This window comes from Brachyistius frenatus, unplaced genomic scaffold (genome assembly GCF_029030835.1).
Source record: "Brachyistius frenatus isolate BFR_SWC_R1_liver_20210118 unplaced genomic scaffold, ASM2903083v1 Contig_26, whole genome shotgun sequence".
NCBI classification, from domain to species: Eukaryota; Metazoa; Chordata; class Actinopteri; family Embiotocidae; genus Brachyistius; species Brachyistius frenatus.
In genome coordinates, this window is record NW_027210625.1 from 4,012,501 (window position 1) to 4,033,314 (window position 20,814).

A 20,814-nucleotide genomic window follows, 5' to 3' on the forward strand; every position below is an offset into this window, starting at 1 on the left:
GTGTGTGTGTGTGTGTGTGTGTGTGTGTGTGTGTGTGTGTGTGTGTGTGTGTGTGTGTGTGTGTGTGTGTGTGTGTGTGTGTGTGTGTGTGTGTGTGTGTGTGTGTATTTGGTTAGTTACAGTAATTACGGCCCAATAACTGACAGCCAAAACCAGGCAGGAGAAAGTAGAAGGGGGCTGTTTTTCCTCAGCCGTGCGCAGCCTCGCTACCGAACATCTGCTGAGAGATTTGCATATTAATTAACCCATATTAACTCTAATTATTCTGGGAAATTATCAAATAAATTAAATTTTCTAATTTTAACCGTTTCCCCCCCCCTCTTTCCCATGCTTGACGTGTGTCAGGGTAACATCAGGAGGCAAGGGGAAGCTCACCTGAGCTGGAATAAAAAATATATATTGTGTAACACACTGCACACACACAGTTCCTCCCCCCTTCCTCCTTTTCCCTACCAACCTTTCCCTCCTCTGTTCTTCTTCTCTGAATTCTCCCTCCCACTCTCCTGGCCTGGGAGTCCTGAGGGCAGCCAGGGGAAGCTTTTGTGTGTCTTTTTTATTCTTCTTCTTTGGCTTGTGTGACGAGGAGGAGGAGGTGGTGGAGGGGCGGGGGAGGAGGGGGGAGGTTTACTTCGAACATTTGTTGGAGGCAGGAACATGTGTGAACTGGGGGAGGGGGAGAGGAGGGGAGGGGGGGGGGTGCACAGATGGTGAATCCATGCAGGACCGGCAAAGGTGGGACCTCTGAGCTGTTGAGCAAACCTTGAAGCTTTCTCTGCCTCCCTCTCCCTCCCCAGCCTGTTGCTCCGGCCTCCTCTGCAAATAAATGGGTCTTTAATTGAATTAGAGTCTGAGCTGCTGCGAGGGTCTCATCGTGGACAAAACCCAGCAGTGCTAGAAGTTTCCCCAAACAATCCCAAATCTTTCTCTATCTCGTTTACGCTGCGTTGAATCTTTTTAGATATCAAACCTTATTTTTTCCGTTTGCTCGATGTGAAGGCCACTTGGTTATGCACATTAAAATTTATAACCTGTGCCTACTAATATATGTCTCTAATTAACCAAACAATCTTTTATTTTTTCCACCGTGTCACTGCTGATTTAATGAGAGCAATATATATGTTAACATATAAAATTGAAGGTCTAGTGTCATGTGGTCACCAATAATTACTTGTTTTAATAGTGAAACTGCATCTGAAACGGAACAAGAACAAAATTCCTGAAATTTGCCGATTTTGTTGCTTTAAAATATTGCTATATTTGCCTGTTTTTTGTAAGTCGACTTTGCTTTTATCCTGTTCAGATTCATGATAGTCTTTCTATTATGTTTAGTAAGAATATTTCCTGCAAAACGCTGATCACTACTCTGTTTTTAGATTTTATAGAGCCTTGTTATGATTTATCTCAGACTACATATTTGTTGGTGAGCGGTTCCTTGACTCATTACCGTTAATTATCTGACTTCTCACCACGATAATGCTTTGACAGCCACTTATTTTCTTTGTCATTTGCTCTTAATTTAAAGCAAAGTTTTAACAGAAGTTAAAAGTGTCTCCTCGTCAACACTTTAATTGCAAAAAAGTGTCCTCAACAACTTATATCCGTCAAACACTCTGGTACTCTCTTCACTTTTCAGCGACACCCCCCCCCCCCCCCCCCCCCCGCCCGTCTCTATAGACACACACTCGCACTGCCCAGACAGACGCGAACACACACTCCCAGGTTGCGTTTACACTTCACTGAGTTTTCACCATTCATCGTCTCTCCCAAGTCGCCCCCCTCCCCTCTCTGGCCCTCACCCCTCACTCTCTCTCTGTCTCTTTTCAGAGCTTTTGTTTGCCCTCTGCCACTGTCCTTTCACCGACTTGGCCCTGATTTGCCCCTTGTGCTCGATCACACCATTATACTGAGACAAGATAGCACAAAATATCCAAACATGTCTGCCATTCTTTTGTCTGGTGTGACTTGGGTTTGAGCTCACTCTTACATGGCTTTAGTGTGGTGTTTGAAGGAAAATCATTACTTGAAGATATATTATCTTAAAATCAGAAGTCATATCATCTGTAAAAGTCTTCCAGTTTAGTCAGGTGAAGCATTTAGAAAATAAGAAATATTCAGCTTTACTTTAGAGATTTCCACTTTAATTCAACCATCAGACCGTTTTGGCTTCATTTTCTATTCTGAGAAAGAAAACAGCTGTCATTATGATTAAAACAAGTTTAAGTCATATATTTATTCACTATTTGATTGTTGTTACTGTACTAAAAATAGGAAAGGGAGATTAAAAATTGGGCAGACAAAAACTAATATCACAACCAATAATAAGCGATAAAACAGAGAAAAGCATCCCATCAAGGCCTTCTGAAACTATGTAAAACAAAAACAAAAATTAGTTGCTAATGTAAAAATGAGGTAACTTAACTGAAAAACTGTCTTGCCGTAGGTGTGAGGTTTCCATCAGACAAGAGTAAGACTTGCCCGGGGAAGTGCTTAAACTGTTGCAGACAGGAACAATGGCAGACAAAAGGTCATCATGAGAATCCACTACCACTGGCCGTAGCCACAAGGCAGCGACCTCGCTTCCACCTTAATGCCCTCCCACACACACACACACACACACACACAAACACACACACACACTGACTAACAGTGCGCTCCTGCTTCCCCATCTCCCTCGCAGCCATCCAGGTGATCCGCTTGGCTCACATTCATGAGACAGGGAGCGAGCGCGAGCAGTTATCGTCCAATAGGGAGAATGTCCTGGCTCATTATCGGCGTAGGAGGCCGAGCGTGTCACCTGGAGCTAAGCCTCGACACTTGACTAAAAAGTCAGCCGGGGTTAGCGTAAGAGCGCGAACGTGGGTGTTAGTCATTCTCCCCGCAGCGATCACCTCCACCGTTGGCCTGTCGAACAGTAAGAGATGTTTCTCCAGCTCTGAGACTCGAGCAGGAAGGGCTTCTAATGCAGCCTCCTGTGGGCGCTGGACGACTACTTTGGGATTGTTAAATAAATGTGATTATACCTATTAAAGGTGTGAAATGGTTTCCCTTGCAGAATGCAGGTGTAACAGCCCTGAACATGGGTTTAAAAGCGGGGAAGGGTAGTGTTTTATTTTGAAATATGCAAAAACATTTTTAAATCCATTCACTTCAGTTTTAAGTATATCTTCTTGATGCCATCCACTGCTGTTTTGTGGCTTTATAGCAGCTGCAATCAGACGTCTGCTGTTTAAGAAGCCTAAAACAAGTTTTTTTTCTATATTAAAATAAGTGCATAGATATGTAGTTTGCATGAACTCGGACGTTTCACAAAATAAAGCCACCATCATGTATAAAATGACTTTTGGGTAAATGTTAACATAGGCTCATTTTCTGACCTTTTATTTTGTGTTATGGATTCTCAGCTTGAAATAAATTCCGTGCGGACATACCATACATACAAAGTTTTTTGACAAACAGATGCATGACGTCGGGCGTCTTTGAATGCAGCATATGGTCCGACAACTGTTGTCAAAAGCGCACGCAAAGTGAGTTATCTCTGGCTTTTGCAGCAGTCGATTATGTCTCCAACATTAAAAGCGTTTTTGATCACTGGAGCTATTCGTTCACTGTCAAACCTGACGCTTTGTAAATACAATCATTTTAGATTTGGAGTTTGTTTCCCGACATTAAATTAATTCCACTGGCTTCTCAGTATCTGTAGAACTGTCAGAGCTGAAGTATTGCCTGTGCCATTGTTTTTTTTTTCTTCTTTATTTATCTTTATCGAAGAAATGATGAGCTTTTAATAAGTCTTTCTGCCGTGCTCTCTGATTCTCTCAGGCTGTCACTGCTGATGCTCCTAACCATCCTAATCAATATACAATATTACTCTTCACTCTTTACTTTTTTGTGAGTGACAGAATAATGCCAGGCCTGTGAAAGGGTTATGTCAGATAGTTTAAAACCTGATATTAAACAAGAATTGCGCTGTTACATGTGTCATTTTAATTATCTGCAAAACTCAAGTCAAAGAGGCTCTCTTTATTTACCTTAAACGGTGCGAGAAATAAAAGAGAAGGGAGAAGAAAGCAATCTCAAACAGGTAGCAACAGTTTGGAAAACGTCATCCGTAATTGCTTTTGTCAAGAACGACACTTAAGGTAAGAAAAGGAGAGAAGAGGGGAGGCATTTGAGAAGTAAACATTATCTTTTCTTTGTCTTTCTCTCTCCTCAGCAGCACAAAAGGCTGATTAAGAGTGAGGTTCGGGGGGGGACGAAATAACTGCCTGCGAAATATTAGTAGGTTAGAATTACTTTGTTGGGTGACACAATACCAATAGATGCTTCATGCTCGCAGAGGGAGAGGCTCTTGTCAGCAGTGGCACCTCAACAATGGCAGCTTTCTTGACGTTAATACTACGCGTTTGACTTGACGAGCACCCCACTGTCATTTTGCCTTCTTGGAGGTATACGTTGAATGCGGAGGAGACAGCTGACGTTCGGAGAAGATTGCATCTACTGTAGCTCTCAGAGACAGTTCAACGCCCCCATGCTTAAATTTGTTCAGAAACTTGAGGACAAGACATCACCAGAGATGAGAAAAAAACAGCAGGAGACAGAAAATGGTTCAAATTGGTGACAAAAATAAAACGAAAGCTCCTCTTTGCTCCTGCAGGATTTACTTTGAAGTCCTGTGTTCTCATTTGTGCCCTGAAAAGTTTGTTGTGCAAAAGGTCCACAATGCTGCGTTCCCTCATTCCTTATGTGGGAGTGTTGAAGTCAGAACGGTGTACGTTGCTGCGGTGGATGTGTTGCTAAACAAAAAGAAGCTCCCTCGCTCCTTTTATTGGGGAAGAATAGGCCCTTTAAAACCTGTCCAGCCTAGGATAATTTCATTCAGCCGGCCCCTGCTCGGCACTCATTGAATCTGCATCCAGAGATCAGGTTCACAGCGACGGGTTGATAGCTTCCCAAGCCTCTTGGCCTTTTGTTCTACCAGCCCCGCGCTGCTGCCCCCTCCTCTGGAAGTTGGGGGACACAGAGCTGATGGGACGTTACTGAGAAAAGTTCAAAACCTCAGGGGTGACGGGGCTCAGAGAGGTGAATTCTTAAATGATCCTTTGTGTTGTTTTTAAGTTGAGAGATTTTGAAGTTTGACAAACTTTGAAGAGATTCATTCGTGTGGATTATTAAAGTTAAGCAGGTGAAGATTTTTTTCTTTCAAATTAAATCAATAACTTTTCACATAAAGGCATAATATCAGTTGTACCAAGGTAGATGTGGACCACCCAGGAATTCTTAACGTCTCTCTCCACTCCCGGGTCTCCAGCCTCGGTTGCCTTTTTTGTCATCCCCAAGGAGCATTACTGAGTCTGAACTTGCCTAAACCCTTGTGATCACACCTCTTGAAAAGGTTTTGTTTCCTCCGTCGATTGGTATTCGAGGCAGGTCACCGCACTCCCACCCTCCTTCTCCTCCCCCGTCCCGCCTGCCTGCCTGACACCCCCCTCTACCCGCCCCCCTCTTCCCCTCCCCTCCGCGCCTCCCCTCCCACATTTGAAAGCCCTGTTTTCATTTTAATTTGCACCTGTTGTGCAGTTGTTCGCTGAAGGCAAGTGCAGACCAGTCAATCGCACGGAGACGTGTTTGGAGGAGATGTGGGGAGGCTTATCTTTTGATATGTATAATGTTTTCAGAAATGTCATGCATGAACTTTGTCTGGTTGGTACTCTTGATTCTGGGAAAGTTCAAGAGGCAGGAACCCTTTTTAGCCCTCAGTGGCTAAATCTTTGGCATAAAAACTGCCTTAATTAAGATTGTCGAGTCCTTCTGGGATCACAATGTGAGACATTCTGCATATTTTATACTACTGGTAGACACTGAAATGGCTCAGATATAAATCTATTGATTCTCACTGAAGCTTTTCTGACTTATGGGCTCGTTGCAGCATTTTTTTATTGCTCAAAAACATAAATTCAACTAAAGCAGGTTTAAAAAAGCCTCCACCTCTTCAGTTCACGGTGGCTCAAACTTGGGGTCCTCCCATGATTGGCTCTTACCACAGAACATTCTTGTACAAGTTGCCAATGAGGTGTGTCCCCATGTGATGCCATGCTTCTGGCTCGCCTTGCACTCCATCTGCACCGTTCCAATAAGTCTTCTGACGTCCTTTTCTGTGATGATTTACGCTGTGGTGCGTATGCGCTGAGAACCAGCCGATGGTGGTGACTAATTTGCACGAGAGCCACCTTTGATTGAGTTCACAGCCCTTATTTACAGGCCGTCTATTTTAAGAAAAGCAGGCATATGTCTGGGACCTGGGTGTTGTGGAAGCGGACGAGCCCTGCTGATGTTGCTCTGGAGTTTTGAGTGTGTGTGTGTGTGTGTGTGTGTGTGTGTGTGTGTGTGTGTGTGTGTGTGTGTGTGTGTGTGTGTGTGTGTGTGTGTGTGTGTGTGTGTGTGTGTGTGTCAGTCAGCCTACCTCCCTCAATGTATATACTCAATAGGCCTAAAGGCCCTGCCGTGTTCATATGTTAGGAAACATTTATATTTATGTCCATGCTTCACTGGCAATGCAAATGTGAAGACATCCGAGGGGTACGTGCATACAATACAATGAATAATCTAAATTACTATAGGTTAAGCCTTTTGTATGCATAGCAACAACATTTGTAATATCGTATGTGCTATGTGGAGCATCTCAAACGTGAGCGGTATGCTGCGGAGCAGAGCCATCCTGAAAGGTGCAGCTCGTTGGCATCCCAGACATGTGAGCAGGACTGAAAATTAGTGGCTATTTTGGCTCGCATTTCCTCGACAGCTGTCTGCCCACCGCTGCGGTTCAGTCACAGATTCCAGTCGCGGATGCTGTAATTGGGGTGTAACCCACCAAAAAAAAAAAAAAGGGGCCTACGCCTTGTACCAAACAGTAATGTGGGGCTATCGTTTTAATCTGGGGACAAACCTCAGTGTCACACAGCAGTGGAAATGCCCTTTCAGATTCTTCTGTCGTTTCTGTTTAATCACTTAGCTGACACTCGTGCAAGGTCTGACATTAGTGACACACACAAAAGTATCACACAAAATAATAAAAATATCTCAAAGAGCCAGGGGTATCAGTCAAATACACATTATTATTTCTCTGCAGTCTCTCTGCAATAGTTTCCTGTACTGACCAGGTGTGTTCTTCCTTTGTCTCTCTTTCTGTCTCAGCTCTCAACTACGAGAATGTGGTGGAGACGGGCTCAGAGACGGAGGAGGAGGACAAGCTGCCAGTGTCCGAGGAAGACCCCCTGATCAACGGCACGGGCAGCCCGGCCAGCCTCACCAACCCGGACGCCTCGCCGCGCACCGAGAGCCGCGGCCTGCTGACCAAGGAAGAGGAGGACGACGAGATGCGGGACAGCGGCGTGGAGCACATCTGGCCTGATAATGACATGCTGAGTGCATCGGTCGATGGTACTGGTGAGTGTCTCGCATCAAGCGGTGGAAGTTTCATTAAATACCCTTATTTTTTCATTTAACTCATAAATCTGGCTCCATAACTACATCAACCCACCTCTAGCCTTTGTTCTATCTGCTCGACCAGATGTGTGGGGTTCAGGTGAGCTGTCAATCACAAAAATTAACACTAAGCTGACTTTCGGATACTTTATAGCAAATGTGTGCACATCCTGCCACTCTTGGTATCATCTTATGCCGTAAACCCCACCCATCTGGTGCCCGAGTAGACTTAAACAAACCCCGTGAAGCGTTCTGCAAACAATGCTTGAGCCAGGTCTGACGGTGGAGCCCCAGTGATGCTCCCTGAGCAGACAGACATGATAAACAGTTTCTCTGTGACTGACGGAGACCATTTGGTTCATGCTTAGAGAAAAGTCCTGCTCTGAGCCAAACAACAAAAAATATTTACAGTAATGTATAACTTCACAGAAAAAAAAAAAGGCTGTGAGCTGCAGAAAATGAAAAGAGCGAGGAGGTGAGTTTCAGCCTGCACGTTCTGCAGGAGATGCAAGACATGAGCGGCGACTTCCACTCATGGTGTATCGGTGTTTGTGGTGTTTCAGCAATGTCCAGCAGTGACTGGTGCCACGTAATCCCTCGCCCTAACAAACTGCTTAATCCCAGGCAGGTGATACCTTCCCAAATTTGACTGACTTGTCGTCTTTTGTTGAGCGACTCCTATTGCAGGGGCCTCAGTCACGGATGCTTGAAAGATAAATACTTTTAATTAGGGGGCAGGGTATAATCATTAAAGGAAGCCAGACTGCTGCAAAAAGTCATTAACAATCTTAAATGAAATTTTTATTTTTATGATAGCCATTTACATGTATAATAAGAGTCAATGATTCTTGGAAGCATGTGACAGGAACAGAGTATGGCGAGAAGTCATGTAAGACAGCCCATTTAAATGAGCAGGGCTTTGCTATTCATTTCTGCTAATGAACTAGCTGTGCACGGTGCCGAAAAACGGGGGAACATTCAGCAGCCTTAAATTTTAATATGGGGGAAAATTGCACATTTATTAGGGATGAAAAAAACTTAGTGGGTATCAACATTCTCGTCTCCTAAATAACAGCTCATATCGGCTCCTTAAGGGATGGAAGAAAGAAAAGACAGTTTGGTAAATAAATCAAGATAAAGGATAAACAAGCTGTCATTGCATACGGTAATTGTTTATTTGATAAAGACCTGCGGTGCCATAATGTCTGTAATTCAACTATGTTGCAATTTCCAGATAATATGCTTCTTGTGTGATAAAGTGTCTGACATATTTCGGAGAGCAAGTCAAGTTCATTAGAGCGTTTGGGAGTCTCTTTCCCAATCTTGCGGGTGCTGTGTTTCCCAGCCTGCTTTTTTTTTTTTCTTCCGCGGTGCCTAAGTGTCTACAGTGATACCTCAGCACATAACTTAGGCCTGAGATAAGTTAGCACCCTCCCTCCTTCCTACTCGGACTGATTTGGTCGTCACTCCCCTATCATGGGTTTTACACAGGTCTTGGAAATGTGAGTGTAACCGATCGGAGGTCCTCACAAGTTTGGGAATTGTTGTGAAAGCCGCCAAAAATCTGGACGCACGTCCGCCTAAAACAGAAACATACGCTGTTAGGACTCATGCGATGTGATGCTTTGGAGTTGTCTGTAGCTGTGGAGCAACACAGTGTGGATGACTTTCTGAGACATAACCACTGCGTGTTAGAAAGAAGGCAAAAAAAAAAGAAAAGAGGAGTTTATCGCAGAGCCTCTTCTGATTCCAGGGCACAATCGGAGTCTTGTGTCTGGCGTTGTCCTTGACATTCCTTAATCCCACAGTGAGCTTGGACACGATGTGCTGGAAAGCATGACATCATTATCACTGACAGACATTTTCAAATAAATCACCTGCGTTCTCCCTCTGCCCTTTTTAAAGTCTTCTCTCGTGCGTCAGGAGGATTTCTGACTTCACATTGCAGCAATCACAGCCCGCACTGGTTCCCTCATGTTTGCTGGATTGTGTATTTGCTCCGTCCTCAAGATGCATTGTTTGAAAACAAAAAATATTTCTGTTGTGACATTTTTGCCAAATTTAGCCTTCAGTTATTCATTTGTCATTTAAACACCTTCTGCATCCAATATTTCCCATATTTTTCACTAAGTTTTTGTCGATGCCTGTCCATCCTGCCAAGAATATATTTTAGAGGAAAACTGCATTCTTTGGCTGTATTTGAAGGGATGGACACAGAATATCTGCGATTGACACCCTCAGTCTAAAAATACACAAATTGGCATCAGCTTTATAAAACCTTTCTTCCAGTCTTATTTTGATTAATTCTGGGATCCTGAAACTGTTTCACTCAAACATGACAGATTCAGGATGAATGAGGCTAACTGCACAAAGGCAGAACTTTAAAGCGGCTGCGACTGCGGTGACCGGCCATAAAAATAGGAATGTTTTCAAAATAAACAGCATCAGAGCGGCTATAAAAATAGGTGGAATTACGGTCAAGCCAAGGTAGTCTGGACTCCTCCTGAGCTCCGAGTCGTCCCTCAGACCTCAACATCACTCTTCAAGGAGGTGTGTACCTTACCGCCTCGGGTCTTCTGTGATTTACTGCTGACAAAACACACTTTTCCACCATTTAGTGGACACTTTCATCTTAAATGCTTTCCATGACCAAGAATAGGCACATACTTGTGGCACAAATGGATCCAGAGGATATCAAATACCTCTTTCCTTTCTTTTTTAAACATTGCTTAAAAGAAAAATTGTACGGTGAACATTTTAGATTCTTTTCTAAGCGATAAAAACCATGCAATTGGACATTTAGTTTGTAAAGTCTGTGTGTGAAGACGCATCAACATAAGTGCCATGTCTTAGTATAGAGCTACGAGGCACCCAACTCACCACAATGACACTCTGTCCCTGTTGAATGTAGCTCAGGACTGGCATGGATCTGTGCATGTATGTGTGCCAGAGGCCAAAGCAGAGAGGTGTATGTGGTGTTAGCCTACCTCCTACTGGAAGCAGCTGTCCCTCCCTTCAGACCACAGATAACAAAAGTTTTCCAAGGTAAATAGGGGAGAGTGAAGGGCCAGTTAATCCCACTGGTCATCCCTTTGCGTCAGACCAAAGGTATGCAGTCAAATTTGATTACCCAAAGCAAACACTGTGCCTACGAGGACACAGAAATATGAGGGAGTGTTGACCGTGTTCAGAACGAAAGGGGGGAGGTTTTCATACATGCTGATATCTGATGCTTGTGGGTATATTTTAATCTGTGGATTTTTTTTTTTTTTTTTTTTTTTTTATGTTTTGTTTTGTCGCAGCTTAATTTATGTTGTTTGAAACCCATTTATTTTCCCATACTGCGACTGTGGTTTTTGATGCTGTTTGGCAGACGTGCAATCAAATGTACAGGAAAAAAGAAAGGAGGAAAAAAGTCCACGCAAGGGGAAAGTTAAACTAGGACAGAGGAGTCTGTCATTATTCTCTGAAGACATTGACAGGGGTATTTATCATTTCACCGCACAAGCCAGATCTTTAATTTCAAACAAACCCTGAATCGCGAGCCTCAGAACACATTCCACAACTATTAACTCCATTGTTTTCAACTAAAAATAAAAATTCCTTTTGCTTCTGGCTTTTGTGTAGAGTAATGTAAGCAGGATAGCATTATTATCAACAATACACCCACAACCTTTCCTGCATTATCTCAGCCAGGTTTCTCTAATGTAGGCGCTCATCCTGGTCGAAAAGCCAAGGGATAGTCAGACACATCAGATCCTGCTGTCAGCTGGTAAAACAAATAAAATCCTCACAATGCAACACTTGTAACGTCCTTGCATGAGCAGCAGAGCAAGAACAGATGCGTGCAAGGAACACAATGCAGGTTTTGTGTTCCTTTTCTTTTTAATACAAAGCCCCCATGTTCTCGGAAGCACCTTGATTTAATTTTTACCGACGAGGCAGGAAGGAGGGACGAGGGACTTCTTAAGCTGATTGTCCGGTCAGTGTCCTCCTGTCGACCGTGCAGGGAAGAATTTGTCAGAGGAGGGTTTGTTTATGAGCCTGTCAATCCACCGTTTATTTACAGCTGCCTCACCTGTGCCAGGACAATATCTGCCTGTCTGCACAGAGCGGGTGCCATTATCCTGATTGGCAGTAAGAACTTGTTCTGTTTTAACCAGCGCTGGAGGGTTGGATGTTCAAACATTACTCGGAGGCACGGCAGGAATAATCTGAATAGTTGAGTCCAGCCTTGAGTGGGTGGAGCCAAAATGTCCGATTTTCAGAGCCTAATAACCATGTCAAAAAATTGTGATATTGATGGATAAATTTACATTTTCAAATATAAGATGGAGGACCATACAAAGAATAACGAAAGATTGGAAAGCCTAACAAGGTTGGGGGAGGAAAATTGGGTCAGTAGAAGCCAATAAAATGTTGAAAAGTGGTTGGTAAAAACGTTTTGTAATGACATTGTTAATTTTGAAGCTACAATGGGATTTTTTTTTATGGTTAAACTGCACTTTCCCCTTCAGTATTTTGTGTGTTCGGCTTTGAAATAATAGCTTCCTCCTGTTTTCAGTGTTGTCTGTTTCGTTGGGCCTCATAACTCACTTGAGAACATACATTTTTTTTGGCTCCACCCACCTGAGGTTTACCCCAACCAATGAGGTTATTTCTGCCTGCAGAGCAGCTCTGCCCCTGAGAAATGTTTGTGCAACTAAAACTCTTAATTTGTGGTTAAGGGTTGTATTCTTTTTAGTCAGGAGCAAGGCACTAACTCTCTGCCAGGGCTTGTGGCGAATGACAAAAATGTGTGCCCTCACAATATTCCAAGCAGCTTTGGATAAAAGCATCCACCAAATGACATATGATAAAACAAGCGTGATCCTGCATGCAGAGGATTGCAGCGGCATCACAGCCAGGGAGTAATAAGCTCAGCCTGCGTGTTGGCTGGAGCTCTATGATTGCTCAGGTGGATGTGTTCCGTGTTGTATTTAATCGCTCTGTTTGGCGATTGAAGCTTTCTTTGCCTCCCCCGCCGCTTGTTGTCATGTTAAAGGTAAATAAGTCACTGTCTGGCCCAGATGATAGCATTCATTAAGCATGCTGAACAAAGCCACGGCGCACTGTGATGCACAGCGGTGCCTTTATTGCTTTCTCCATACCTTCGTCTTAAAGGCCTCATTGTTAGCGTTTGTTGGTTTGCCGGGTACATCGAGGTACTCACCCCCCTCCTCCCTTTCTCTTTCTCTCCGTTCCTGTGCAGATGAAATAAAAGATGATTTTGACACCCTCGGGCCAGATGCCACTTTGCAGGCAGTTGGAAACGGTACAGGTGAGTTGAGTGAAGATATTTCATTTGTGTGTGTGTGTGTGTGTGTGTGTGTGTGTGTGTGTGTGTGTGTGTGTGTGTGTGTGTGTGTGTGTGTGTGTGTGTGTGTGTGTGTGTGTGTGTGTGTGTGTGTGTGTGTGTGAGCAAAACCAATGTCACTGGCTCTGTTCTATTAAGCTGTAATTGCCCGTTGCCTCACGTGGGTTTCTTTTAGGGCCGGCAACCCTTTGAAATAAAGCAATGTCTGCACACGAGTTTTCCTCCTTAGACTGCTTTTATAAAATGTCTTTGGAGGTCAAATTAACAGTAAGAGGCAGTCAGGAGAGGTAAATGGCAAACTAAAATGAACCTATGCAGGTCGGATTACAGCCCGGTCTCTGGGTTCAAACCGGACTAAATCTGGTGTTTTTAGATGCTTATAATATGTGTAACCATTGAACCAAGAGCATTAATTAACACATAATGCTGTGAAGCAGAGTCCCTACCCTCTGGTGCCACAAATTCTTTTAAAAAACAGAATCGAACAAACATCTGTGAATTGTGAGCTGTAATTAAAAAGAAATCTTCTCGTGCTTCCTCAATGACCACTGAGGCAAATCTATGCATGTTTATAGGCAGCGGAAGGGATTCTAATTTTGATCACCTTTGATTGCACATGCTACTTTCAGCACTCCCGGTTAGAAAAGTATTTCTTCTGGTGGAACCGAACCCAATCTGCCATTTTTCATTAAGCCACCAAAGCTGATTTGTGGCCACTCGCCCCTCCCTTCCATGATGTCATCCTGGCCACCCTGACAATTGGCTTCGGACACTGTTATGGTACACCAAAGTCACCCCACAGAACGCCACGCAGCCCGGCCTCAAACCCTCCCTTCAGCTTTAATTACTATTACTCTATGCTCGTCTCTGTTTTCTTTCTCTCCGTCTCTCTGTTCTGAAAATTCCTGCACAGCAAATGTTTTCCATTTTGACTGCTTAAAGGACTTTTGGAAACAATACTGTGGCACCGCTGTGGAAGCTCCCCGCCACCAGATCACATGTGATTTCATTTAGAGACATGAGCAGTTTGATCACGTCCTGGTGCCAAAGCATACTTTGATCCAGGTGATTTCCTCCTTTGCTGCAACAAAAGTCAGTCGTTTGTCCTTAAAGGAACATTTTACATTTATATTTTTCATCCAGAATAACTCTGAAGCAGAATGATAGAGAAGCTCGGTAGGCTGCACCGACTGAATGTTAAACATCAAATCACCCTGAAGGTTTTCAGGTTTATGTCCAGAGAGTGATTGCACTGAGCCGCACCCAGGTCAGTCATCAGTCAATCATCAACACATTCAGCCTCTCACAATTAGCTTAGCCACATAGAATCATCTAATGAGAGTGCTGTGAATTATGCTATCACAGTTATCAAAAGCGATCCATTGGCACCGATGACATTTCGGTGCCATTTTTGACATCCAAATATCTACTACCTTGACCTTTTGCAAATTGGCCCGCAAAGTCATCACGGCCTAACAAATCGCTCTTTAAACCTCACCTTGGCTCACAGTCTAAAAGCCTAATTAACAGGGGATGAAGTCTGATGAGACGTCACTTGGTTTTTGGTTTGACATCGCCAAACAACCTCCGGTATCTCCTCAGGTTGTAAACAGTGTGTATGATGTTTGTATGTGTTTTGAAAGTCGACCATCCCCTCGACTAATGAAGGCTGCTGATTTCTTTTAGCTCCGGTTTGTTTTTTGGAGGCAGCTATCTCCACACTGCAGCTTAAGAGTTTCCCTGAAGAGAAGGGACTGGGAAATAATTTGAGAAAACGCATTGTGTGGCCTCAGCACTTTGGCTGGCTTACGATACGTTCTGCTCAGCTATGGCGAAGCATGTCTCCCTCTCCCTCTCTCATTTTTCTTCTCTTTTCTGCGCTGGTTTGTGGTTTGGCCCTGGTAATCTGTTCAACACAGAATCAACAAAAACCACAGCCTCTTGATTGACCTTATATGTGAAAACTGATACAAAGAAACGTGGCTCTGTTGCTGATTAAGACAGGACTGTGTGTATATGTATGTATATGTGTATGAGGGTGTTATTCTTTATTATTTTACAGTCCTAAGCTCTAAATCTGATTTTATGTCACGAGTAAATTCGGTCAGTGAAGTTTTTTTACACGTTGCTCCTCAGAAGCTTGTGGTAGCACGTTTATCTCTGACTTCTGGCCAGATTGAGTTACAGTTCTTGTTTTAGCCGACATGGCGTGACAAGCAAACCCGGTAATTTAGATGTATTCTCCCCAAAGCACGGCTGTAATGTTTTAGGGTGGCTCTCCTCATCGCATTTCCACCAAGATGTTCCCAATATCCTCCTGTAAGACATTTCTCTGGGGAAGAAGTGAATCCAATTTATTCCTCCCCCTCTCCTCGGTCTCCTCCTTCACCGTCTCTCGTCCTCTCTCTCTTGCTCCCCTTCAGTCAAGAACGTCGATTGCACTTCAGAGTTTGAGGACTTCTTTGCCAAGCGGAAGCTGGATGACCGTGACAGCCACGTGGTGAGCATCGCCGAGTACCTCCAGCGGGGCGACACCGCCATCATCTACCCTGAAGCTCCAGAGGAACTGTCCCGCCTGGGCACGCCGGAGGCCACTGGACCAGAGGAGAACGGTATGAGTCCTGTCAGGGGCTGGTGGGAGGGGTCAAAGGGGAAAACATGAAGTGTTTTTTACTGCAAGACTGCTGTGACCTCAGAGAAACCAAAGATAAGTTAGTCAAACGAACAGATTTTTAATTGGGAAAAAAATAGTAAAAATGTTTGCTCTTATGTTAATTCGACACCATTACTGACTATTTTAAAACCATATTTAAAACGGCATTACATGTGGCCGTCATCTTGCAGCAGCAGAGGGTGCTTGCTCAGCGAACCTCCCAGCGAATGTTTAAAAAAGAAGAAGAAAAAAAAAAAGAGTCTGGACAGAGCAGGAGCTCTTCCCGCTGACACGGCCGGGCAGCTGTTGGTCCCACAGATTCGCCGGATGCCTTGGTGTTTACCTACAGTCTTAAGCAACAGCTGGGCAGGGGCTTGAAATCAGATAGCGCACCTCTGAAGCTCTCCGGAGGGAAAGTGTGTGTGTGTGTGTGTGTGTGTGTGTGTGTGTGTGTGTGTGTGTGTGTGTGTGTGTGTGTGTGTGTGTGTGTGTGTGTGCGTGCGTGTAGGGTGGGGGCGGGGGGGCTGAATTTGAACGGGTTCATGATTCATGCTGCAGACATGACAAACATGTCAGCGGGAAAGGCCTTAAAAAGTGAGCGGCTGTTTAAAGCAATTAGGACGGTATGGAGAGTTATAGGTGTGTCAGCAAGTTCTTGGACTTTAACTATGTCTGTGTGTTTGAATACACATGTACACATGAAGTATCATGTGCCTGTTTGTTACTATGTCAAGGAAACAGAATGACTGGGAGTGTTGTATGTGAAGCTGTGTGTGTGTGTGTGTGTGTGTGTGTGTGTGTGTGTGTGTGTGTGTGTGTGTGTGTGTGTGTGTGTGTGTGTGTGTGTGTGTGTGTGTGTGTGTGTGTGTGTGTGTGTGTGTGTGTGTGTGTGAGTGAGAGGAGTCGGGAGGAGGTCGTAGTGCAGCGGATGCCAGCCTGACACTGTGGCTCTCATGTGGAGCAGATTGCAGAGATAACTCCCATACCACTCTGGGCAGCCCGCCCGTTAGCTGCCATTGATTCGCTGACCTTTTGGCCCGCTTTCCCTTCCCCTTCCTCCTCCTCCCTCCCTCCTCCTCCCCCCTCCTCCCGCTGTCTCCCGTGCAGACCTGCCACCTGGAACGCCAGATGCCTTCGCCCAACTGTTGACCTGCCCCTACTGCGACCGGGGCTACAAGCGTTTGACATCGTTGAAGGAGCACATCAAGTACCGCCATGAGAAGAACGAGGAGAACTTCGCCTGCCCCCTGTGCAACTACACGTTTGCTTACCGCACTCAGCTTGAGCGGCATATGGCCACACACAAGCCTGCGAGGGATCAGGTGAGGGGGATTTAGATTCTTTTCTCCTTCATCCCTCCTTTTCTACTTTGTCCCCTTTCTCTGTCCCCTGTTTCATTTCATTTCTAATGTGCTCTGATCCCTCAGAGAAGAAAGATCATTTTTTCTGATTGGCAATCATTATTAATTTTTCATGGCATTTTGAAGATGCAGATCCTTTAATGGTAATAACTTTAATTGAGGCCCTAAATGGTTTTTTGATGGCCCTCCCTGATATGATTTTCCAGTCTCGTGTTCACGATCGAATGATTGTGTTAATTTCCAATTTGGAAATTTTTATCAGCTCCTTAACTTCACTTCACTCCTGGCCTTTAATGTTCTTCTGGTGCAGCCTGAAGTCGTAGCACTCCATCAAACTCCACCCCTCCCTCCACTTCTAATTTCATGCACTGCATAAACATCTGTGTATACTTGAATTTTCTCCTGCGATTTATATCCTATATGTCTGAAATATAATGTGAATCTGCTGGCAGTTAGCATGAATCACCTTAAAGTCTTGTGAGGTGAAAACACATCCAGCAGTTACGGGTGTTTAACTCGCCTGTCAGCTTTAAGTTGAAGATGTGGGGTGAGATAGATTGTGCCCAAAAAAAAAAATTGCATGCTTTCAGAGTTTTTGCACATTGGGGGATAATTATAACTTCTCAGTGAGCTAAAATTGGAGCAGTAAATATTAAAGAAGATGGAGTCAGTGTTTGTGCTTGAGAGGACGATTATAAGTGAATAATTAAAAAAAATGCAACAGTTTTATCAAAGACCTCGAGTTCATCTCTAAAATGTAATCTACTTTTGTCATTTAGTTATTGATATGAATAATAAAATCAGGAAACTGCTGTTGCCTTTCTTAATGATCGTCTTGTTTATTACAAACTTTTCTGCTCAAAAACCCTGAAAGCAAAAAATACTAAATAGTTTTTGATATTTACAAAAAATTCATGAAAATGTCCAGAAAAAAGTTGTTCAGTTTCCGATCACATTATAGCTACAGTTTTTTTTTTTATTTGACAGAATATAAAGAAAAGGAGAAAAGTAATTTGTCCCTTCTTGATATTTAATTTTCTCCTGAACTTCCTCCGCTAGAAAAAGCTTGTAATGTAAGTGGGGTGATAAAAAAAAAAGAAAAGACTGGAACCATCCAGCCAATAACAGATGATATCATGTACCCTGATGCTTTGTGGTGTTCGGTCCCAGGTCGTGGGTGTTGTGTTGTGCTCTCTGAAGCGAGGATGACAGGCTCAGACTGTGGCTGATTTGATCAGATGTCAGCAGCCAGCACTTTCACCTGATCTACCAGCTGGGTGTAAACGTGAGCAGATGGGCCGGCCGAGTGAGGCGCTGTCCCAATCCTCATATTACAATGCTGTTGCTGCTCCCCTCCGGAGTCCAGTCAATGGCCGCAGACTCTTATTCAAGCACTGCAGGTCCTTTCACAAAGCCGGTTATCTTGATTTGTAAATGAGCTGGATTGTTTAAGTGGTAATCCTCCAGATGAGACTGAGGTGATGTCTTACTCCATTTCTTTTTTTTTTTCATGGATGCAGATTTGTTTTCTCTCGGTGGCGCTCTTTTCTTTGTCTTTTCACTTTCGTTATCGATCGCTGCTTGTGCTCATTATCCAGCTCTTTTTTTTTTTTTATTCAAGAAAAACCCCACAAAGTATGTCATTTTCTTCTTTATTGTGTTGAGATGGCAGAGAAATCCTATTAAATGTACATTAATTAACAACAAACTCAGGAGGACTCAACCACAATCAGATTAACATAAAGAACCATGTCCTGATAGGTAAACATGTGCAGTGCTGTTCTGTCTTGTATGTTTACAAGCGTTAATACTCCTCCTCCTCTTAACCAATTAGCTGAAATATCACTAATTAGGGGTTATACATATGCAAACATCCAGTCCAATCCAGTCGGGTCTCCACCCACAAACAGCAGTGGTGGTGTTCACACAGACAACAAGCAATGAAGCAGGGATGGAGCATTTTGTTGATGCCATTCACAATTAAGAGCACAGAGCAATTGTGTCTTATTAGCAGTTGTGGCGAGACTAAACTTTACCGGGCAGGGGTCCTCAAGGGGGAAGTAAGGGGAAGGTGGTGGTGGAGGTGGGGGTGGAGGCACCGAAGCAGCTGTTGCTGTTTGTTTATGCAACTCAGCAACATACGAGCGGTGGGGTCCCTCTCCGGCGCTTGGCGGGGTCTCGACTCTCCCTGCTTGATCTTTGAAGGTTGGGGCTGTTTGAACAATTCCTCCCAGTCCTCCCAGTGTCCTGCACGCCACCATCTGTCTCCCCAGGAATGTGGGTAGAGTCAGCACACACCCCAGCATTTGTCAAGGCTGAACTGGGAGGAGGGAGTCGCTCTGCGTTCCCCCTAGCGAGCTCAGAGAAAATGTGTCTTTTTAAAAAAAAAAATTATTTTATTTACTAACCGTTTAACATCCCCACCTCCCACTTGGAATTAATTGTTTTGAGTGACGAGCCAGGTTTACACACCCAGTGCTGTTGTTGTCGGCGGGTACTATATTTAGATTTTTTTTTCTTTTATCGAAAGGAGGCCTTGTTTGAATTGCAAATTTTATGGATTGCAACTGATGTTTACCTTTGAACAGCGAATCAAGGCCGGGCCTATATGCTCAGTTCTGTATCCTAAGATTATTAAAGAGACATTTGAGGTCTTAGAAAAAGACCCAATTACTGCAAAACGTTTGAAACAGGTCTGAAAAAGTGTAATTCAGATGGTGTGAATACAGGTATGCAGGGTGAAAGAGGTCACAGATGATTCTGAATACATTTTGGACTGATTAGGCCCAAATTAATGAAAAGTAGATCAGATCGGCAGCTCTAATGAAGGAAAAACGCTCTAAAAAAAGACTCTTTTCATTTATTCTATTTTCTGGGCTGCCAAATTCTAAAGGCAGGCCTCCTTTGGCCGAGCAGCCAGGAAATTAAAAGGTATGTGATTCTCTCTGTTATCACTGCCGCTGCCTGTAGTTGCTCGACGGAGGTGGGAGTAGAAAGCCAAGATGCTTCGTTGGTGACAGGAGCCATTTGGCTTGTTGCTTGTTGTCATGCCAACCAATTGTGATTATTTACTGAACTCTCACCCCCATGATGTTTTAGCTTTTTTTTTTTTTTTTTTTTTTTTTTAAATGTGATTCTCTCTCTCTCTCTCACAGCACCAACTGCTCAACCAAGCGGCCGGCAACCGCAAGTTCAAATGCACCGAGTGTGGCAAGGCCTTCAAATACAAGCACCATCTGAAGGAACACCTCCGGATTCATAGCGGTGAGTCGCAAGAGGACTGCTGCACCGTATTTTGAATATTTATAACATGATTTAAGAGCACCATGAATCTGCAGAAATTCCTTTCAGTTTATTTTGGACCCTCTTTGCTGTTAATGGACACTGAACTCTGCTGTGTTAAAAAGCATTCCAGTTGCCAAGTGCAGTATTTGCTCTGAAATGCATGTCAAGCATATCAGACATGTAATTTCATTTATTAGTTTAATTGTCACGGACAATGTCCATTGATCAACAGGAAAACTAAACGAGGCAGAGTTGCTATAAAAGGCAAATTTTCATCACATGTTAAGACAACCGCAAAAGATTTTGTAGCAAAGCTCACACGTATAAAGGAGTACAACAACACAGTGGAGGAAGTAGAGCACACAAATGTACATAATGAGTGAACATAACAGGCCCTTGAGGAACGAGCAAAACTTGCTTCGTGTACTGTAGAAGTACTCATCCGGTAATGCAAGCGTACATTGCATAATTTCCTCTTCTAACTTTTATTTCCTTGAGTAAATTTGTGGCTGCTTATTACTGCACTGCATCTTAACTGTATTTATTATATCTTATTTTATTTAAATGTATTTTACGTTCATGTTTTCTTTTAATTGCTCTAATGCATTCCTCTGCATTATGTTAACCACTTTGAATTGCCTTTATGTAAAAGTAAATATTAGAAAAATAGCAAATCA

General features: G+C 43.6%; 1 protein-coding gene across 2 annotated transcripts in view; it reads left to right on the forward strand.

Moving 5' to 3' along the window:
• LOC138620813 (zinc finger E-box-binding homeobox 2-like) overlaps positions 1-20,814 on the forward strand; it is an 88,035-nt gene that overhangs the window by 59,159 nt on the left and 8,062 nt on the right. For both annotated transcript variants that reach the window (XM_069698362.1, XM_069698363.1), the window contains exons 3-7: positions 7,192-7,443; positions 12,734-12,802; positions 15,262-15,450; positions 16,599-16,813; positions 20,008-20,116. In XM_069698362.1, the coding sequence (XP_069554463.1) occupies positions 7,192-7,443; positions 12,734-12,802; positions 15,262-15,450; positions 16,599-16,813; positions 20,008-20,116 (834 nt within the window). The remainder of the gene's footprint in view (positions 1-7,191; positions 7,444-12,733; positions 12,803-15,261; positions 15,451-16,598; positions 16,814-20,007; positions 20,117-20,814) is intronic.